General features: G+C 40.4%; 1 protein-coding gene across 14 annotated transcripts in view; it reads right to left on the bottom strand.

Annotated features, from left to right (window-relative positions):
• ARPP21 (cAMP regulated phosphoprotein 21) overlaps positions 1-21,826 on the bottom strand; it is a 113,947-nt gene that overhangs the window by 70,613 nt on the left and 21,508 nt on the right. For 3 of the 14 annotated variants that reach the window (XM_068981563.1, XM_068981564.1, XM_068981566.1), the window contains exons 8-10: positions 20,342-20,450; positions 12,163-12,200; positions 6,006-6,235 (exon numbers count right to left, since the gene is read on the bottom strand). In XM_068981563.1, the coding sequence (XP_068837664.1) occupies positions 6,006-6,235; positions 12,163-12,200; positions 20,342-20,450 (377 nt within the window). Of the gene's footprint in view, positions 1-6,002; positions 6,236-10,268; positions 10,329-12,162; positions 12,201-18,409; positions 18,512-20,341; positions 20,451-21,826 lie in introns of all 14 variants that reach the window. The other 11 variants (XM_068981555.1, XM_068981561.1, XM_068981554.1 and 8 more) reach the window with 10 other exon arrangements.

Below are 21,826 nucleotides of genomic sequence, written 5' to 3'. Positions count from 1 at the left end.
GGACTTGTGTTTATGATGTGAGGCTACAGTCCAAGTCTGACTCTTAAGAGTCCGCCTCCAGGCGTTGAAGGTCACACACAATTGATTCAGCCTGCGTCTGGGCTGATGGGTTAGACAGTGAGAAAAACTGGGGCCCAAGAAAGAATCTAGGGCCAGCCTGGGCTGTGTTGGTGCTGGAGACTGATACACATAGATGGATGTGCCTCTATAAAATCCAAAAGATGATTTCACCTTGGCTTTTGGAAGATGGCCATTGATCATTGATTGGCAATATCATTTCCTTCTACTGGCTGAGAAAAAGCAGCAGCTTCAAGAGAAACAATGATGAGACAAGGTAAATATAGGGCCCACAGGTTAAAAGAAAGAGAAGGAAAAGTAAATTCAGCTTTAACTCTCAACACTTGCAAAGATGGAACCAGCGAGATTCTTTGAAGGGATGGCTCAGCCATGATCGTGCAGCCTGGCTGGTATCTAACCAGCTTTGAACAGTTTCTGAACATCAGTCAACTAGAATCAGGTAAAGCAATATTCTACATATAGCCAGAATTAATGGCAATTCTTGATTAAAAATGGATGCTACCAACGGTGATAAAAGGCACAGGAGTAGAAGTGATCACAGTTTTATAAAAAATTAATATTTGAGAACTTTACTACTTTGGGCACTGAGAGGGGTTTGTGTTTTCTTTTTCCAGGGACTTAGTGATAGCAACAGCAAATATTTAAGCAGCATGTCAGTGTGGCCAAGCACCACATGAATTCTCTCATCTACTTTGCACAGCAATGCTGCTTTGCACATGAGAGCTGATCCTCAGAGATGCTACGTAAATTTCCCAGGTGCAGTGGAGAAGTCTGAGTTCAAACAGAGGCAACACAATTCCAGGGACCACGCTTGAAGCCTACAGGTCATGTGTTTACACTAGGGTCATTCCAGCAAGAACCGGTGGGACCAGGGCCCTCACCAGGCTTGAGTCAAGTTCTAGGAGATACTGCCCAGAAATTCAACACTACTCATAATGGGTTGCTCAGAAGTCGGAAGTTGGACCCAGAGGGGCAGCTGGTGGGAGGTGAGGAGAGAAGATACCAGGGTGACAGTCGTAGGTGAACATTCAAGAGGGAGACACGAAAACAGAAAGATGGAAAGAGAACTGGGGAAGATAACAAGGCAGACAAAAGGAAATCCAGGGGAGGGCTGGGGCAGAAAGGGAAGGGTCGGGGCAGACGCCCTTGGAGAAGGGAGTGCGCCATTCATTCCCCAGGGAGGGAGTTTTAGCTCTGGCTCTTCCAGAATTCCTTGTATTTTCCTCTGGAAGTGACTTCTTTTTTTTATATCTCAATGTCTTCTTTTGTAAAATACAAGTCACCAGACTAAAGGACGAGTAGAGACGAGGACGATGCCCTTGAAGTTCCCCTCGGTTTAACACACTTTAGACAGATGTCTTCCTAATTGTAGGCCTCCTTCCTCCCTTTCCATAGAGCATCTCTGTTCCTTTAAGATGCAAATCTTCTCCCAGCCTCTTACCAGTTTTTCAATCAGGAAAGGTCTTTCTTAAGGATGTGGGAGCCATGCCTTTGAAGTATAATCCTCAAGAAAAAATGGCGCCTTTCTCTGCTAGTCTCTGCACCAATCAGTAAACACAAGAGGTCTAATTAAATTGACCCATCACTTATGTAAGCTCCCCTAGCATCTTTCTCTAGCGCACTTACAGACTCTCCTGTCTTTGTTTCTGCAGGGCTGAGTTTAGTTTCTCTCTCCTACTCCAAGAGTCTTGTCACTGGATTAGTTATGGGTAAAGTCTTTCTTGCCTGTTTAACTCATCAGGGCCCATTTTTCTTTTACAGGGACCCTGAACAGGAAAAAGAATTTTTTTCCTCCTGAATCCAGGAAAATGTCTCCAGAACCAGGGATCAGAGTTCAGTGGAACTCTGAACTAAAACTTCTGAAATAACAAGGGAAAGAATATCCAGGATGCATTAGCAGAGTGATGAACATTAATACAAAGAAAAGAAAGTGATGGAAAGATGACATGTCTTGCATTGGCTCCAGAGAGATCCCGGGGCACAGACTAGCAAGATGACAACAACAAGGATACCCTTGCAACCGGAACACAAGATGCCAGGTTATGTCGATTTTGTGAAAACCAAGCAGAAGGCAGTCTTACTTTTCCAGAGCAGCTCTTTCTCAAGCTTGGTTTGTAGACAAGCCGTCTGTGCTTGAACAAAGTTCTCCTGTGATCTTGATGCAGCTAAAGTCGAGAAGCCCTGCTCTGACATCAAGAGGGACGGATGGTAGTCAAACAACATGGTGTGGCCAGTGTGGAAAGAAACAGAGGTTACCCACTTATGTCTCAACCCCATGTCCACAGCAGCACTATCTGCAGTAGCCAAGACATGGATGCAGCCTAAATGTCCATCAGTGGATGAATGGGTAAAGATGTGGTTCATTTACAATGGAATATTACTCAGCTACAAAAGAGAAGGAAATAAAGTCATTTTGCAACGACATGGATGGACCTAGTGAAATAAGCCAGAAAGGCAAGTATCCTATGATATCACTTATACGTGGACTCTTAAACAATGATACAGATGAACTTATTTATAGAACAGAAACAGACTTACAGGCTTTGAAAACAAACTTACGGCCCCCAAAGGGGGAAAAGGGGATGGTGATAAATGAGGAGGCTGGGGTTAACAGATGCACACTACTATGTAAAAACAGATGCCTGACGAAGACCTACTGTACAGCACAGTGAATTCTACTCAACACTCTGTAATAATCTATGTGGGAAAAGAGTCTGAAAAAGAAAGGATATGTGTGTATGTATAATTAAACCACTTTAATGAAACACCTGAAATTAACATAACATTTTAAGTAAGCTATACCCCAATATAAAATAAAAATCCCCCCAAACAACCAACCAAAAAATAAAAACATACAACATGGTGTGGCCAGCGTGGAAAGAGACAAATGACATGGTATTCTTAATTCTGAACCCTGTTGCCACTACCAAGGGAGAATGGGGCTGCAGCCATTCAAGTCCTCTTCCCTGTGAGGATGTGCTGGAATCGGCTGTCTCCACAGACCATCACTGGGCCCCTGGTAACTGACTGTGGCCATGTGCAGGGGAGAGGGTACAAGAGGGGAAATGCAGCCAAGATCTCAAGAGGATGTGCTTGCATGTTTTGATTTCAGTAACATGCTTTTCCCAAAATGTAGGAAAATGTGTTTCCCATCTGGAAAGCATCTCAAGAGGATGTGCTTGCATGTTTTGACTTCAGTAACATGCTTTTCCCAAAATGTAGGAAAATGCGTTTCCCATCTGGAAAGCATCTCATTATTACCTATTTGAAGCTAGAACCTATGTAATTAGAGAAAGAGCAGGAGAACTTAAATGTCTCCAGACTGAGTTTCGAAAAGGTCAAAAGAGCTTGCCATTCCACTGTGAACAATAAAGTTAAAAAAAAAAACACCACCACAAAAACAAAACTGGAAACCTGGTACGATTCTGAAGCTCCATGACAGCAAAATTGACAGCTTTGCTTCATAAAACCATCTTGGGAGATTGTAAGCTTGTTTTGACATCCTATCTTGATCTCCTGTAATTTTTTTTTTCTTGACACTCCTATACCTTGACAGGCTTTCAAATGGAGATGCTTAGATGAAAAGAAAAAAAAAATGCCTGAAGCACTTACAGCTTCTAATCATTCTTCAAAGAACATGGCATTTTAGCATTCTTGAAGTGCTTTAAATGTTTCCAAAGAGCTCTGCTTTGGAGATGACTGGTGGTTGGTGTGTGGAGAAGAACGATTAATTTGAAAATCTTAAGTGCTCTTTGGGTGTGCTGGAATTTTTAAGTGCACCATTTAAGGTACTTGGTTTCTGAGTTTGAAGGAGATTTAAAACTATTTAACCTTTCTTAGTTTACAAGAGCGCAAGTGCACCACGGTGGATTTTCTTGACTTCAGTTGCTGCAGTACTGGGGTATAAAAGCAATTACAGGAAGAAACCAAGAATTCACCAAATGGTGAATAAAAATGCCAAAAGGCAGTGCAGGCCCACCTGACTCTTTCCAAGAAGCAGGATGTGTGTGTGTGTGTGTGTGTGTGTGTGTATGTATATATAAAGTAGTGGCTGAGACTAAATGCTATTAATTTTCTGCCTATATAGGAAAACACAAGATAATTTCTTAGGAAGCACTTGTCAACAACATAATTATGTTAATCCATTAGCATAATGAGCCGAGATTTCACAAAGAGTCTCTGAGCAGTTGTGAGAAGCTTGGTTGAGACTGTATTCACAGCGGAGAATAGCATGTTTTTTAACCTCTGGTTGGTGTTGCCTATTCACCATTCCCCTGGGGTCCTGGCCTCCCACTCTCCACACCCAGGCTAGGAATCTGGGAGCCATGTACCCTGACCTCCAGACATATCACTGGACCACAACTCTCAACCCTAGCTGGGAGTCAGGGCCTCCAAACTTCCAAGGCAAAATCAAAACCAAAGGAAAACAATTCCATGCTAACATCACAAACTTCAAGTTCATGGAGGGCTACTGAACGGTCACTCAGTCAGCTTCCAGGGATTTTTTTCAAGATCTTGATTGTGGCCATTTGAAAATAATTTGAAAATGATGGTGAGGGATACTTGTGAGACAGAAGAGCCTAGAAAGGGCAGACCATGAGGGATATTTTGTAGGCTGCTATGAATCCCATGGTGTTATGCAGCGATCAGTGTTAAATTGTTTCAGGTTAACGGTTCTCCTAGATTTTTCATCATTTTGCATGTCTCAAAGACTGTTCATGCAAACCTGAACCAACTATGTCAGAAGATCACTGTTCACTTGTAAGAAAAAAGAAAGGAAAAGGTTCAAGAGATACATGTACCTAGCTACTTGGAAATGAAAACTTTCTGAGGCTCTTTTTCCTTAACTGCAAAACATTAAAAAGAAATAATAAAAATAGGCAAGAATTAGGGTTTATTGAAGGCTTATAACTTGCTAGCATGATTGGAATTTCTTTGTGTATATTAATTCTTAGTCTTTGCAATAACCTGCAATTAGGTACTATGATTAGACCTATTTCTCAAATGAGGAAACAAATAAGTTCAGTAACTTACCCTGAATCATACTATGTAAAGTGTGAAGTGTTAGTTGCTCAGTCATGTCTGACTCTTTGCAGCCCCATGGACTGTAGCCCACCAGGCTGTCTGTCCATGGGATTTCCCATGCAAGAATCCTGGAGTGGGTTGCCATTTCCTCCTCCAGGGGATCTTTCCAACCCAAGAATGAAATTTGGGACAGATTCTTTACTGCCTGAACCATATATTAAGAGTTTACCAGAGCAAGAACTGAAACAATTAATATTCTAATTATCTGACGATGTAGTTTTAAAGAATAAATCATAATATTAAATGTAAACAAATAGCTAACCTTGGTTAACTACTTGGCTTGTGCAGTTGCTTCAGTAACTGATTTTATATAAATGATCAAATTTAAAATTACAATAGTTCACCAAGGGGAGTGAGAATAACATTCTATTATCACTTACACTTTATAGATAAGGAGACTGAAGATAAGAACTGGGTTCAATCATGAACCCCAGGCACACGACTCGTGGGAACAGTATGGTTATTTCAGTGGCAATTCCTGACTTTTTGGTTTATCCCAGTGATTAATAACATTTACCTCATCATCATAGGCTCCTCTGGCTCAGACAGTAAAGAATCCACCTGCAATGTGGGAGACCTGGGTTCGATCCCTGGGTTGGGACGATCCCTTGGAGGAGGGCATAGTAACCCACTCCAGTATTCTTGCCTGGAAAATCCCCATGGAGAGAGGAGCCTGGAGGGCTACAGTCCATGGGATCACAAAGAGTCGGACATGACTGAGCGACTAAGCACAGCCCAGCACATCATCTTTAGTTCAGGGAACTCAGAGAGTGCGCTGACCACACAGCTGGGATGGAAGCCGGAAACTATCGCGGCACATAAACCCATTCAGTACTAACTACCTGCTTTGGACAGCTTCCCGGTACTTCTGCTACTGGACGTGCTGTCAGCCCTGCTCAGCACCGTGATGCCCCCGAAACTCGCCGTCTTGGTCATGGCCGGCTTGAGATTGCGGTTGGAGCTGTCGGAGTCTGTGCTGCTCCAGGCCCGCTGGTGGTCAGACCACTTGAGTTCATTCTCGGAGCTGCTCTGCCTGCTTCCCGAAGTTCTCCCTGAGCCATCTCGGTTGCCCCTGGAGCATGGCCACCGTAAAGAGGCATGGGACAACGTTAGATTCCGTGAGCAGAATGGATACCGAGCCGGGCCTTCCTTGTAAGAATCATCTAGGCAAGACCCTTCTTGTCAACCCTTCCCAGGGCACCGGCTGCCTCACAAGGGACACCACGGACACCTCACTGATGTACACACAGAATGCTCATGTTACACACAGAAAAACCAAACTGAGAAATGTTACAAAATCCCTCTGCCAGTGAAGGAACAATGAGAACAATAGGGTACAAAATCTAACTGGTAACTTCTCCCATGCAGAGGAGAGAGGGGGTACATTCTCTGGACCCAGATCAATAGTGAATCGATGTTTGAGAGCAATTATGATGTTGAATGAACCTAAAAGCAACTCCCACTGAAAAAGAGTTCTGTCTTTCTTTTTAGCATTAAGTAATTGGACCATAGGAAAATGGACCACACAGTTCCAAAGAAGCCATTTACTAATTTAATCTCAAACTTCATGAGAGATATAGATCTGAATATGTATTAAGGCTTTGGCAGATGGCACAGAAATCACAGGAATTCCTCTGTTAACCTATGATGAGAATTCTGCCCGGTGAGTGTAACCTTCATGGGCAGAGGAAAGAGCCCTTTATCCCTTTCACGTAGAAAAACTTGTGATAATAACAACAACAGTGCCAACACTACACTGACATGAGACTTTCCAAAGAGAGCAATGGAAATAACAAAATCGCTCCGTAGGTGAAATGACACATTTGTTCAAAATTCAAATAGAAAAAGACTGAATTTACTGGAAGAGATCCAATAGCCAGAAGTCAATTTTGAAGACTTGAGAGCCTTTCTAAGCAGTGTGCAAAAACTGCATGTATTTTACAGAGGAAGTTGATGAAATTTGCATTTTCATTGGTTTCCAATTGCTTAAAGAATAACTTGGTTACTGTTTTCAAAGCCTTTTCTGCAGTTGGAAATTACGGATCATCAAAATATTCTAAGATTCTCATGGACTATAAATAAGTAAAGAGGACAAAAACCATGGGCAATATATATAACCGCTAATTTCATATCACTGTGTGATGTGACGTAAATCTTCATCCAAACCTCTAAGATGTGAACAGTAGCTTTATTAATATTCTTTTAAAGACAATCATAGACTGTTGAAATGCTAAAAGTACACAGATCTGACTGAAACTCTCACCCGCCACATTGCACAGAAGGCGTACAGAAAATTTCAGATTTTGCCTTAACTTTTTCTTTCATTTCGTGAAAACTTAAGAAGGTCAATGAATCCAAGAGATAATAAAAATGAAACAGCTAGTTTGTCATAAGATTTTGCACAGTGAAGGGAGGAAATGCAACAGAAAACTCACAAAACAAAAAGCACTCAGCGCCCTGCTCTCTTCTCCCAATGTTTTCTTACAAACATCCTCTCTGTGTTCAGTACCTCCTAAATACCTATCAAATTCAAGCAGCCCAGAGGAGCCTGAGTAGAGAAAATCTGATTATTTCCCTTTCCATCTCTAAATTCAGCTTCAATCTTTGGTCATATAATTCTGATTAATTTGACCCACCCTTGACAAAGCCCAACTAAAGTATTATTTAGCAACAGTGAATGTAACAGGGATGTGACAATAACCTCACTTGTTGCTAATATGGAATATTTATTATAGGAAGAGATTTGGGGTGGTCCTTAGCATATAGGATGTGTCAGAAGGCAACTCTCCATACAGGGGTGATCATCACTAATTCTGCTTCAATCCTCTCCACATCAACTCTTCATCAGACTTCCTCTAAATGTCAGTGTGGCTGAGCCTTTCTCTGCAAAGGAGGTGTCGGCCACCATTCCTCAGAGCATTCTGGCATGTTTTGAAAACACTGGGTAGCTCTTCTAAGACTCATTTCATCCCCTGGCCAATAAGGCAACCTAAGATTTCCTTAACTTCTACCTTCACTCCACTGGCTCAGATCCACAACCCAAGTCAAGATCTGTACATTCATTTTAAAAACAGAATTTAAGTTTTTGCTTTAGAGAGTTAGCATTAATGAGATTTAAAATGATGCATTTAATTTATGGTCTCTAGATACTGATACCCAGAAATTTATCTTTTTTTTACTGCTCTATCCATCATTCACTTTAATACTGGCAGCGTAAGGTCCAGAGTTGAACTGCCTATCTACTTGGATGTGGGATCATAGGGATTACATCCAAAAGTGCCTTCCCATCACTCCTAAGCCCAGTCCTGATTCCCTTCTAACTGGGAATCAGGAAGATGATGATAATGCGTTATCTGGTCATCAAGAGGCACTGGCCCTCTTGTGTGTAACTGTATAGAATTTGACCCCAGAGTAGTCAAAGAGCAGGTACTCTCAGTTCTGCTTCTGTGCTGAGTAATGTAACTGATAATTTTCATTTTCCTTCATGTCTGAACATGGCTTTTTTTTTAACAAAGGTATGATGTAGACTTTGAATTACTTTTATCAGCGTGTGGATTGCTTTGCACTAAAGTCACATTCCTGAGTCTGTGCTTGGTAATTTTGGTGGGTTACAGCATCTATGTTTGGGATGGTTGACCTTAGTAGAAGGTAGTTCTGGCTAGGGACCCAGATTTGGGGCTATCTTTGCAACCCCATATACTGTCCATGGAATTCTCCAGGCCAGAATACTGGAGTGGGTAGCCTTTCCCTTCTCCAGGGGATCTTCCCAACCCAGGGATCGAACCCAGGTCTCCCTCATTGCAGGCAGATTCTTTACCAGCTGAACCGCAAGGGAAGCCCCAAAACTAAATGCCTCTAGGGGTCAAGAATTTTATCTCTACTGGCTCAACAAACCAAGCCATGGTGTGTGACTGCATGAGCACTGGTAAATCATAGTATTTTCCTGGGCTTTCAAGGGAAAAAAATTCAAGGCTATTTTCTTAATCTTCAAGTATGAAAATAAACTGTCTAATGATACAAGAGGAAGGTGTTAGAAATGTGGTTCAACCTAGAAAAGTAAAAGCTTAAAAAAAATAGATCTTGTTTTTTGTTTCTGCCAGAGTGTAAAGAGAAGAAATGAAATTTTTTGATGTTGGGGTCATAAGCTCAGATTTATAGAAAAAAGATACGTTCAAAGCCCAGAATCCATTTACTTTTTTTCTTTTTTTGGTATTTTCTTCCTTCTAAGTGGTCAATAACTTTTATTGTTTGGTTTGTTTTGCCTTTCCTACAATAGAGATGAATCCTAATAGTCATCAAAACACTAGCATACTAAATATATGTGCGAGGTATTCAGTACACACACACACATATAACACAGTATATCCACTGCCCTACAATGGATGCTAGAGATACATTTAATAAAGTGATGAGAGAATGGCTATAGACCCTTTAGTTCTCTGGCACTCTCTAGCCTCATATAAAACTTTATATATATATATATATATATATATATATATATATATGTTTATATAGTTATATTTATATATATATAATATATGAAACTATATATATGTGTATTTATTATAAATACACACATTTCCCTTACCCCACACAGATCTAGATTTTATGCAATTCATTATAATTGGAGACAATCCCATATCTTTCTTTAGAAATAAAATCTGTGCTTGAAAAAATGTTGTTTGAAATATTATGATGGATAGTAGTGGCTAAAAATCAACTACTCAAATAGAGTTATCGTGGATTTGTATTCCAGTATTGGGAACATATACACAATTGCAATCTGCCAGAGAAATATTAATTCAGTGTAATTTAGCAAAGTTGATTTGGGAATGTGAAGTCGGTGTATTCCCAAAGTCAGCCCTGGAGAAAAACCCAGAGAATCAGAGGAAGAACCCTAAAAGACCAAACCGTGGTTTGCCGGTCCTGTGTTGTATAGGCCCTAATAAAGCTTCAACGCTAGCTCGGTAACAAGCTTTACAAAGAAATAACCAAACGTATTTTCTTTCATGAACAGAGATAGTTTACACTAATACACTTATAGTTAACATAGATTCTGGCACATAATCTGAAAACACAGTTTTAAAAAAGGAAACCATACCAACCGAAAGAGCTGTCTTTTCTTATAGGTCTCACTGCATATGTTACTGTCTTCCAAGAGCCTACTGGAAATGAAAAACATGATTTTTATGATATGAAATCTAAGGGTACTAAATGCCCTAGGTCAAAGGGACGTGAACCCACTACAGCACACCTGTCTTGCAGATCTACCCCATATGCTACGGTTTATTTGCCTGATGTTGAACTTTGCCCTCATAAATGAATGGCATCCTGATTTGTCTGTACCCTCGGATTAAGGCACTGATGCTAGACAAGGGGGAAAGAAGGGAAGAAAAGACCGAGGGAATAGGAGAGGAGAGGAGAATCAAAGAAACTGACATAGATATAAGAGATATTTAAGTAACTGAATGTATCAGTTGTGATTTTTCTCTTTGGATAATATTAAAATTATTCTGTATTTTTGGGGCATAGTGAAATATGACCTTTCAAAGGCAGGTACCCAAGAAATATATTTATTTTTGTAGAGAATCTACTCAGATTTTTGCTTCTGGGGACTGTCAAGACTTCTTAACATATGCAATGAGCATTAGTGACCAATTATATGAATATACTCCAATTGAAATATTAGGGACACAAGTGCACTAGCAGTCTTTTTATGCAAAACACAAAAAAATGACTAAGATTAGGGAGTAAGCAGGGAAAATGACTGGCCAGAAGACTAGGGAACGAGCGTCCTATTAAATGGAATTCTAAATGCTAATTTCATCTTCTGGTAAGGGCAGAGAATTTTGGCCTCAGAATCATACCTAAGATGTTAAAACTCAGGGGTTCTTAATTTACTGTAAATACAGAATATTTGTTGAAATCTGTATGGATTTTTGAGGATGTTTTCAGGTGTCTTGTAAAGACTTGCTCACTACTCTCATCCCTTTTTCTACAAGAGGTTGTTCAATTGAGGGTAGTTACTTGAAGATTTCTAACTGCTAATATGAATGATGGCATTTTTTAAACCAATCCTCTCTAATGTTCAAGTTTTCTAAGTACAGGAATTTAATCAAATAGCCTCCATTTTAATCAATTTTATAGGGGTGCCTATTAAGTCAACACCTGAAATGAAATTAACTACCTCTTTTTAAATGGAAACCATATTTCCAATCCAAATTGCCCATTGTGATGTATTTTAATGTGATCAGCACAGCTAATGTGGAATTCCTTAATTCCCCTTGAAAATATGCAATTAAATCAATGGAGCATTTTAATATCTATATCAGTTTAGAACTATTTTTAAAAGCTACATGCTAAATTTGAAAACCTCTGCTCTTATACACAAGACTTTGTATAAATGTTTTAACTCATTCATGTCATAACCATCCCTTCCCCTACTAACACCCAGCCAGGTATACTCTACAAACTAGATTGGTTTAGATAAGTTTTCCAAGTTAGGCCTTTTATGAAAACCAGTAGATTACTTAGAATGAGAAACATAAAACAATATTATTCAAATTATTATCTGTGTAGCTACATACAATGACGGGGCACACAAAGTGGCCGATAATACCATATACACAAGTGATTTTAGCAGCCTATTCAATAAGCCAATGAAACTGCAAGTTCCTGCCTCAACATTTATACTTTTTAACACCTGGGGAAGGTAACAGAATTATATCTGTTAGGACCAGAAGTTGAGACTTTAAATAAGGAAACTGTTGAAAGCTATGTTTGGAAATAACTGAGAGAACTTTTGTCCCAAATTAAATAGCTTCTGGATATGCTAAATAACATATATGTGAGCATATATATGTGTGCACACATAGATATATGTATTTATTTATACATATATTCAAGCACACACATATATGGCATATATATATGAATAAACAAGACACAGATGACAGACTCTGTTCCTTTAAAGAGATGAAAAAGCAAATTTCATGTTACCTGTTTTCCACAAAGAGGTTTTCCTGGGAGCAAACTGACTGGAAAACAAACAAAAAAAAGGCATTGGATCAGATGTTCAGGATACGCTGAGAGAGCCCAAATCCTGGCCCGATTTTCAAATTACTTTTTTTTTCCAAGAGGAAAAACATTAAGAAAACTGTGCAGCATTTTTAGAAGAAAAAAAAAAAAAAAAGAAGAAGAAAAACAAAAAGGTTAGAGTTAGAAGTGTCAACTTTGCCATTATGGTGTCTCCAGGTTTCAGAGAGATTTAGCCCAGTCAACATCAAGGTCGGAAGGAGAAGAGAGGTGTTGTGAATGAAACTGCAGCAGACAGACGCCTGTGAGCTACAGGGCCCTGAGCTAGTGGGCTCCTCCGGGGCGGCCGAGATCCAGCCGCCACCTTGGACCAGAGGCCGCGTGTGGAGGAAGGCAGAGCGTGCAGGCATGGCACGATCTGCCGGGGAGCGCTGGGAAACCACAGTCCTGCAGCTAGGACCTGGCTCCATGAACTCTCACAACATAAACACCTGACCTGCGAGACTCTCAAAACTGAAGAGATGTCCTCAACCAATGCCAGCGGGGAGTTAGCAGAGGAGGGAGGGAGGGAGGGGTGAGAACAAAACGAAGCTAATCGGGAAAAAATATCAAACCTATCTAATACATCTTAGTTTTTCACACAGAAAAACCCAGTCACTTTCCTTTTAGCGTTCGTTCTCTAGTATTCCTGTCTCTGCTATCCTGAGTTTAATACACAACGTAAGGAAGATAAAGTTCCGTTACCATTAGGTGCTGGGGAAAGGCGGATCAAATTAAAGTTTAACAAGCAAAAAGAGAAGTCTTAACAAAATATGGTACAACAGTCGTAAAATAAAACTGTGCTTAGGAACTAACATAAAGCCGTTTTCAAAGCACTAAGATTTTAACCACAAACACAGATAACATATGCTTGGATTTTCTAAATGATGAGTAAGTTCCCCTCCTAAAGGGATCAAACAGACTGAACATGCTCATTTTTAAGAGAAAATAACATAAAAATAAAGAAATAATAATGACCTTTCAATATACAATTTTTGAATTAAAAATGCTATTAATGTAACCACCTCTCACAGAGGCTGGCAGGATGTTGGTTTCTTGCTACATTTTACCAGAGAGATCATTTCCTTCCATAAGCTGAAGGGCTAGATTTGGGCATAATGTTCTTTTCTCAGTGGTCTGAGCATTTTAATGAGGGCAGCTCTAGAATCACTTCTGTTTTAACCCCTATGGATTTAACATTCATTCTGAAGATGAAGTGTGCAAAAAGTTTATTTAATAAAAGGCAACCATAGCCAATTAAGCAATAGGCTTTTCAGAAAAATACTTTTTAAAGTAATTTGATATTTAATTTTATAAAGGAAAACAAATACAGATGATGAGCCCTGACATTATTCCTAGGAGGATCTCGTTAAAGACAGCTAAATATCCCATTGTTTGTACTTCCTTTAGTTGGGTTTCCCAACCCAGTTAGAGTCAAGTCTAAGCCAAGTCTTGGTATATGAACAAAGTGACACTATGCCAGATATCTATGATGAATTTAATACTTTGCTATGTTTCAGCTCTTGAGATCGGAAAGAGGTCAATTACATTTAGGATGTTCTGGCTGATTCTGAATAACTGAGACTTGACTACATCTTTGAAGGAGATATCAAAGACATGCTGACCTCCTCGGACTTGTTCATCTAATAGCATTTGGTAAGGGAAGCAGCCCAAACTCTTCAAACTAAAAATTAAGGTACGTGCAAATTAAAGATGATGCTCTCTAAAAACCCATCTCCAGAGCATCTTCCTGATTTTTGTGGAAAGGTCCTAAAAAAAATCATCTCATCATCCATCTACCACACTTTTCATAAAGACAAAGACAATTATGGGTTATGATTCAGTAACTGATGAAAATGTATGTGCGTGCATGCACACGTGTGTGTGTGTATTAAAAGAAGCATTAATAACTTACAAATTTTAATAGCAGAGAAAGATAAAATTATCACAGTAATTAAGCCCAGCATTCAGAGCTGTGAGGTATATGCATTCTCAGATATATACATAAAGGGCTTTGTTTAAAAGGAGAAAAATGTTTTTGCCTAATGGGTTATAGAATTCTCTTCCACATGCTACTCCCAAGCCAGGTGGTACCTCACACGCTCGTCATCAGCTCCCCGTGAAGAAAACCAAAGATGAAATCTTCTTCGAATCCCTATTTACATATAAATATCCTTCAGAAATTACCCCCTGGGCAAAACAGGTCCTTCTCAAATATATTGCTTTATCTACTTAACCTTCCTAAAGGAAGCAACGTTGCATAGGATTAATCATTAAATAAGTTGACATGCTTGCCAAAAGGAAAGAAGTTATATTTCAAATATTTCTGACTTCAAAGGTAGGTACACTTATTTATTATTTGAGAACTAAATTGTTGTGTGCTCTGAATTAAACATTTCAGTTCTCAAATAACAGATGAACTGGTCTTATTTCAAGATACCCAAATTCTCAAACTATATTTGAAAAGCTTTTTCTAGAAAATCCCCAAATAAATCTACATATTTTGATTGTGTACCTATGTACAAAAGCACACACGCACACACATACATGCATCCCTTAGCCATCAACATACATTTGTAAAATATTCAAGAACACTTCTAATTTTAAAAGAAATTTGGATTTTGCTAAAGTGTAAACATCAGGAAGTATTTTTCTATAAATGCCTATTGTAACTTCAAGTAGAAAAAATAATCCTACTTAAGTATATTGACATTTGGACCTGTTTGAACTACTCTATGACCTAATAACTGGCAAAGGAAGCTGGTTTTATTACCTCTGTTTTTAAGTTATGAGGATGTTAAATTAAAGACCAGCTTAAAAAAATTATGTCTATAACTTAATTTCCTTATGCTGGATTCCTTGCATTTGTTTTATAAGTGAGTTAATATATTACTATCTTGTGTACCTTAATAATTGGGTAGTTATGATCCTTTGGGAATCTGGAATTTATACAGATAAAGGCTCCCTAGTGGGTCTTGTCTTTATGTTACCATATGTATTTGAGAAAGTTTATATTGCTGTTGTGCCCTTGAGTTTGTGTTTAACAGAGAATATGGTAATATCCTGTTAAATCAGGGTGGCCCCCAGGAACCCTTGCCTTGTGTGGTACCACCCATGCACAGCAGAGCTGGTCTGTGTGTCTAAAAGAATACAGCAGAAGGGAATATATGTCACTTCCAAGATCAGCTTATAGTACCATGGCTTCCATTTGGGACCCTTTTTCTTTTCCGCTCAGATAGATCACTTGCTCCAGGGAAAGCTAGTTGCCATGTTTGAAGACACCCGGCAGCGTACAGAGAGATCCACATCACTATGTGAGAACTGAGATCTCTAGCTTACAGCCAGCAGAGAACTGAGGGCTGGCGAGATGTGCGTGGTTCTTGGAGTGGAAGACCACGGCACCAAATCTGCAGCCGACTACAGCCCAAACTGACAGCCGCCTGGAGCCTCCTGAAGGACCACGAAACAGAATCACTTGGCTAAGCCACTCCCACATTCCTGAACCCTGCAAACTGTGAGATGAGACGTTTTTGTTTTCTTTTTTGAAGCTGCCAAATTTGGGGACCACCAGTAGTAGGTGTGACTGCATTGTGTCTACAAGAGCTATCAGACAAGCGAGAAAGACATTTTCTGCTAGGACAGTGGCTCACGGTTGCTCAAGTGTCATGAAAACTTAGCATAATATGATAAACACTAGAGAGCTTATCCTTAGAAAAATGTACATATGCTCATGAACGTAATATTTTACAGGTGATATCAATGATTTTAGGTCATCTCTGAAGCCCTTCATGAGCACACTCTGGGTTGTTTTTGTTGAGCTCAGTCATTCAGTTGTGTCTGACTCTGCCACCCCAAGGACTGTAGCCCACCAGGCTCCTCTGTCCATGGGATTTTCCAGGCAAGAATATTGGAGTGGGTTGCAATGCTCTTCTCCAGGGGATCTTCCCAACCCAGGGATCAAACCAACATCTCTGGCATCTCCTATATAGGTAGGCAGATTCTTTACCACTGAGCCACCTGAGAAGCTCTCTGAGTACAGAAAGCCAATTAAAAAAATCTACTGCCCTAGGAGATCAAGTGAAAATCAGCATCAGAAACATGCCAGTCTCCCACCTGAATTAGTAAAACCAGAAGTGGTGGCCACCAGAGAGTCTATCAAAGGTGTTTACACCTCCTCTCCCACAAGGAGAAGCAGCTACAGCATTGGAGAGAAGGCTGAAGAAATATTTCATGGAATAAAAGGGCTATGACAATAGCTTTGCCTTTAGGCTGTCTCACATTTAGGTCTGCTTTTACTTGTTAAAAAATAATAGTAATAATACAGCATGTGGCCACAGAGGCTTTAAACAGGAACCCTTGCCTCCAATCTTCAGCCTGGAACCCAGGTTCCTTACTCCTAAATCTCCTAAACAGGGATGTGAGGGAAATGCGCTGTGGACTAGGAGTCAGGCTGACCCCTCCTCCCTTTGATGACCTCCTATGGGCATGAAAATACAGAAATGAAGGCTAGCAGGGCAAATGTCACCCCCATCACAGGCATGCATCAGTGATGCTAGTTGCTGTTGATTGGCACTTGAGTGTCTGGCAATGTGACAAAGAAAAAAAGCATAATGTTGTTTGTACATTATGTGGGTGACTACTCTTTGCTTTACAATGTAACAACTCATTCATAAACTATATGGCTTGCCAGAATTATACTAAGAGGAAGAATGTGTGTCTGTGTCTGTGTGTGTATATGAGAGAGAGAGAAAACAGAGAATAGAGAATAAACTGTCCTTCAGAAGAGTTACTCATTTTGAAGGTTGATAGGAATACTCTATCTCCAGTCCAAGATAGCTTTATTACAGTATTATGACTAGAACAGAGCCTCTCATTACTGCATTCTTGTATCCAGCAAACACAAGGAAAGGTCTACCACGTGTCAGGCTGTCCTTTGCAGCATCAAGAATTCTGACCATAATTAAAAGGATTTCCTAGAATCTTCTAGAATTGTCCCTGGACATCATTGAACAATGGCTACCTCATCTCCTTCTCTCACACTCTCCTAATTAGCAAGGTTTGGACCAGGCTGTTCAATTCAAAATTGTATTTTAATGTATCAAAAAAGGCAGAGAGGTTCTAGAGCAGATGACAGAAACCCACATGCGTGTGAAAGAAGTGCAGAGGGTCACTTCCTCTGTAGTTCATATAAAGGATTCAGCAGAAGGTGGAAGATCAGGGAGGCTAGCTTGGGCTTAAAACCTCTGGGGATAGCAGGCCTCTTCCATGTTAAGCATGGATGCCTAGGTGTCTAGATGGCTTTTTAAGGAACAAATCATGAGAACAAATCACAGAGGAGGTCAGATGCCCATCTGACTTAGTAAAGACAGAGGTGTTGGCCACAGAGAATCTACACAAAGGTGCTCATGGCTATACCTCTCCACAGGGAAAAACCCACAGCATTTTTCAGAGGCTGCCAAATGTGTTCATAGCAGGGAAAGCCTATGGAAACAGGTTGTCCTTTCCATTCTGTTGCATCTAAATTCAGCTTTTTTTCACCTTTTAATGTGCATGGAATTTAATCACATTTAATTTTGGCCACAGTGAGCAAAAGAATAAAAAAAAAATCCCAACCACATTTTCTTCATTGGGATATGAACAAAAGAAATTGTTTTCTGATCATTCCCTTGAAATGGGTCACAGAACAAATTTTATCTGAAAATGGGGTGGGGGAGGGGATGAGTATCTTTATTTACCTTTGATATAATACAGTGTCCATATTGCTAAGAATGCAGAAAATTCTGTGTATGTATGCTCAATTGACTCTTCTCTTATTTGGGAATTCTTTCTTCTGCACAATGTTGGTCTTAAGAAGAAAACCTCGTGATATCTGTTGGCTAATATAAATATGAAGAGCTTTCTGCAAAGCTGGCAACCTCTCTCTGTATTTAAGGTTCATTTTATTGACCCCAAATAGTACCTCAGTATTTGGGAACACACACAAACCTCTGGCTCCTTTTCCATCACTTCCCTGAATCAGGTCGTCTTCCAGAAGCACCTCTGGTCCGCTGCCCTTCGGCAGCTCCCTGCCTCCAGCTTCCCTCATTCCTATCAGCTTCCTGTCTGGGGAACGAGGCTGCCTTACTGCTGACTGAGGGACCGCACTCAAGAGGCAATGAAAACAACTACTCACATCATGTGCAAATATTCTCTCCCTCACTCTCTGATACTCCTCTTCTCTCTCTTCAATTGATTTACTTCGTCTGTCATCTCTAAATGGATGCATTCTGTTTTGCTGAACAGAAAAGAGAAATCAGGAGGGTTACCCAAGGTGAGCCGTTGGAAATCTGCAGTCAAGAAAAACTGTCAGCTGAGAGTAATAAATGTTCACTTAAATAAATGGGGCTTGACAAGTCTTACTCCCTCTGGTCCCCGAGGAAGTCGTGGTGGGTGATGTGTGTGGGGTGTGTGCCATGTGATGGCAGGGGTGCTCCTACTTCTGGCTGTTTCCTTGTGGGATGCAAATAGCTTGGTGTTTCTGGAAGGTAAGCTCTGAATGTGCCTCAGGCATTTAGCCCGTTTGCTCTGTGATGGGTTCTATCTCCTTAGCAAAGATGTGACGCCCCAGGAAGAGGCGGAATGGTGGTGAGAAAAGAGGAAGTGGTGCGTCCAAGGTGGCCACGAGAATAAATGGCTTTGAAAACTTGTGGTCAGAGTAACAGAGCAAGAAGGGACAGAAAGGAAGCTGTGGATGCCATTTCTCTGCAGCCTAATTTGTGTTTTTATTCACTCAGTGACTTCTTCTGTGAATCGCAGCTGGGATAAAAGGAGGAACTGAATTCAAAAAGCCTGTCTGTGGATTAGGGTAAATATCAAGGAAACTAACAATTCAAAGAACCCAGCATGAGGACTGCTCTTCTTCTGCCTTCTATTTGAGTCACTTCCTGTGTTTCTATTGCTTTTGCATCTTATTCCTGCCATTCCTCTCCCAAACGCCCTGCACTAACCACATCCATCCATCCATTCAACAAACATCCACTAAGTACACGACATGGGCACAAGTGTCGAAGTCAACTCAAGCCATGGTGCGGTTCAGGGGTGGTGGCGGTGGGAGGAAATGAGATACAAATGATGGACAGTTTTTTTGTTGTTGCTTTTTTTTAAAGTGTCAGAGATGCACATACTGGCTCACAGTGACTCACTGTGGGTAATTAAAATAATAACTTGAGTGTGATGCAGATTGTCTTACCTTTCAGCATTCTAAAGCAAAGTCATTTTCATAAAAGCTCTCTTTTCATTGTCAGAGACAGGAAGCGTAATTGGAATGGCATTTGTATGACTTTCTATGGTTCTCCTTATCACTGAAAATGTGTTTTCTTTTGCCATTTACTTAGTTTTCTTCTTCATCACCCTGGAACCCACCCCCTCTACCCGGAGGAAAGTCTCTCTAGCCTTGTCAAGTTCCTGTGAATAAAGTTATTCTAGAACAATGTGATGCTTTGTCACGAGCAAAAAACAGGGAAGGAGGAAGTTCTGCTACAGTTCGTGCAAAACAAGCAAACAGCTGACATGGAAGTTAAAACACAGGAAGGGGTGGGGGACTACAACATAAACTCGGTTCTTTGTCGCGAAGACTTATTTTGGGAGAGTTTGCAAAATCCACCTGGCCTCACCATAACAAGGTTTGTTGTTTACAGCTACATCAGTTGATCAGCGGTCCGTATTGACAATCCGCAATGTGTGCACAACGGAAGGATAAAGCTGTAGGGAGGGGAACGACTGCCAGAGTTACAGACACCTGGAAATGCGACTGACAAAGCTCTTCCCATCAGCTCAGAGCCTGCGGCACCCCGACCCCCCCAAGACATGCAGCAGAGCCTGTGCCAAGCACCACCCATGCAGCCCAACACAGAGCCAGCGCTGAAGCAACCATGACGTGGTCTTTTGCTACCCACCGAATGCCAAAGGGGGAGGCAGGGGTCGGGGGCAGGAGGTTGGGGGGGGTCTCTTCAGAGGCAGGGGAGATCTGGGAGGGGGAGCAGGGACAACAGAAGAACGACAAGAACATCAGGCAGCCCACCTTCCAAAACAACAACGTCAGCCACTCTCAAACTTGAGAACCAACCTGAGTGTCTTCTTTATCAATACTAGAGTTATCTCGCTTCAAGATAAACCGCTTCTGGGATTCTTCACCTTTTTCATCTTTTAAATGTTCACAAAACCTTTGCTCTGGTCTGCCAGCAAAGTAAAACATATCAATAAAAAGTTTTTTCCCCTGTTTAAAGTTATTTCTTAGTGTTTTTTTTCCCCCACAGTGGCATTCAAGAAAAAGTTTACACATGGTTTTGATACCAGAATTGCTGGCAGTATATAGGGAAGTAATACTGTCACTTCACATGTGTTGTTAGGATACCTTTGCTTTGTTTGGAATTCAGTCTTGTTTGCTGTATGCTGTTCACCATGGTGGAAGTTGAAACAAAATTTTAAAGGCCTGCAAATATATAGAGTGTATTTTCTATTTTCTATAGTTATTTTGACTTCTGTCAGTCCTGAATTTCATTAAGTCCCCACCCTTACTCTCTATATATGTTTAGAATTTGGGATTACTACATTAAAACTAGGAGAATACTTCCTATTATATTTTCCCTTTCAAGAGCCTTCTGAATATGCAGTGAGAGAGAGCTGTGTATGAATTATTTCCATCTTTCTTTAATGACAGATGCTTTGGAATCTGGCTCCAGCAGACTGACATCCTCGACCATGTCTTGTAAATCAGTTGAGTAACTGGGGGAAACTGGAGATGTTTGGCTTAAACAACTTAATGCCTGATTAGCATGGGGAAAATGTTCCAAGCAGTTACATGGTATTGATTAGTCAATTGATTTTTTAAAGATCCTCTTAATCATCTTGTGTTATTACAGGAAAGGGCTCCACTACCCTGTTCATTTCCCACCAGCGTCCCTGCACATCAGAGAACTTGGTGAATGGCTTGTGCTTTGGTTAATCACAGAGGAAGTGCTAAAATGTCCATTTCTAGTATAGAAGCAGTTGTAATTGATGGCTCTCAAAAGGTGTCTCTCAGGTCTGATGTATTACTTCTGAAGCCAGGTGGGTTTTCTGTGCCCCACCCTGGGTTCAGTATGCATTCAGTCATCGGGAAGCCAAATCACTGCATCTGTTGTTTAATATGAGTGGCTAGTAATTAAGAGAATCTCATTGTTTCCTTATAGCTCCAAAATAAGCAAACAACACTTTAAAAACAAAGGAGCAGTTTAAGTGTATAATTCAAATCTTGTTGAGAAATATTGTTTCCTTAAGCACTCATACATCAATTATTATAATACTAGGGAGCAGACAAAACCAGAAAATGGAAATAATACCAGTTATAGCTTCTGGAATCAGATGTAATTTCTGCATTATTTCATTTAGTCTTTGCAATAAAACTTTGATGTAGGAAAAACAAAAAATATTTTTTTTGCCTCTTTTACAGATAAGGAAACTATCCCTCAAGTGACTCTTGACTCCAGTTTATATATTTTCCCACTAAGCCACAGGCATCAAACAGCCTGCTTACTTCCTTTAGGAGAAGTGAACAGTGTCTCTCTGCTTA

The sequence above is a fragment of the Capricornis sumatraensis genome, chromosome 10 (assembly GCF_032405125.1).
Source record: "Capricornis sumatraensis isolate serow.1 chromosome 10, serow.2, whole genome shotgun sequence".
Classification (NCBI taxonomy): domain Eukaryota; kingdom Metazoa; phylum Chordata; class Mammalia; order Artiodactyla; family Bovidae; genus Capricornis; species Capricornis sumatraensis.
The sequence above is the reverse complement of the archived record's forward strand: the minus strand, read 5'-3'. Positions and strand labels throughout refer to the sequence as shown.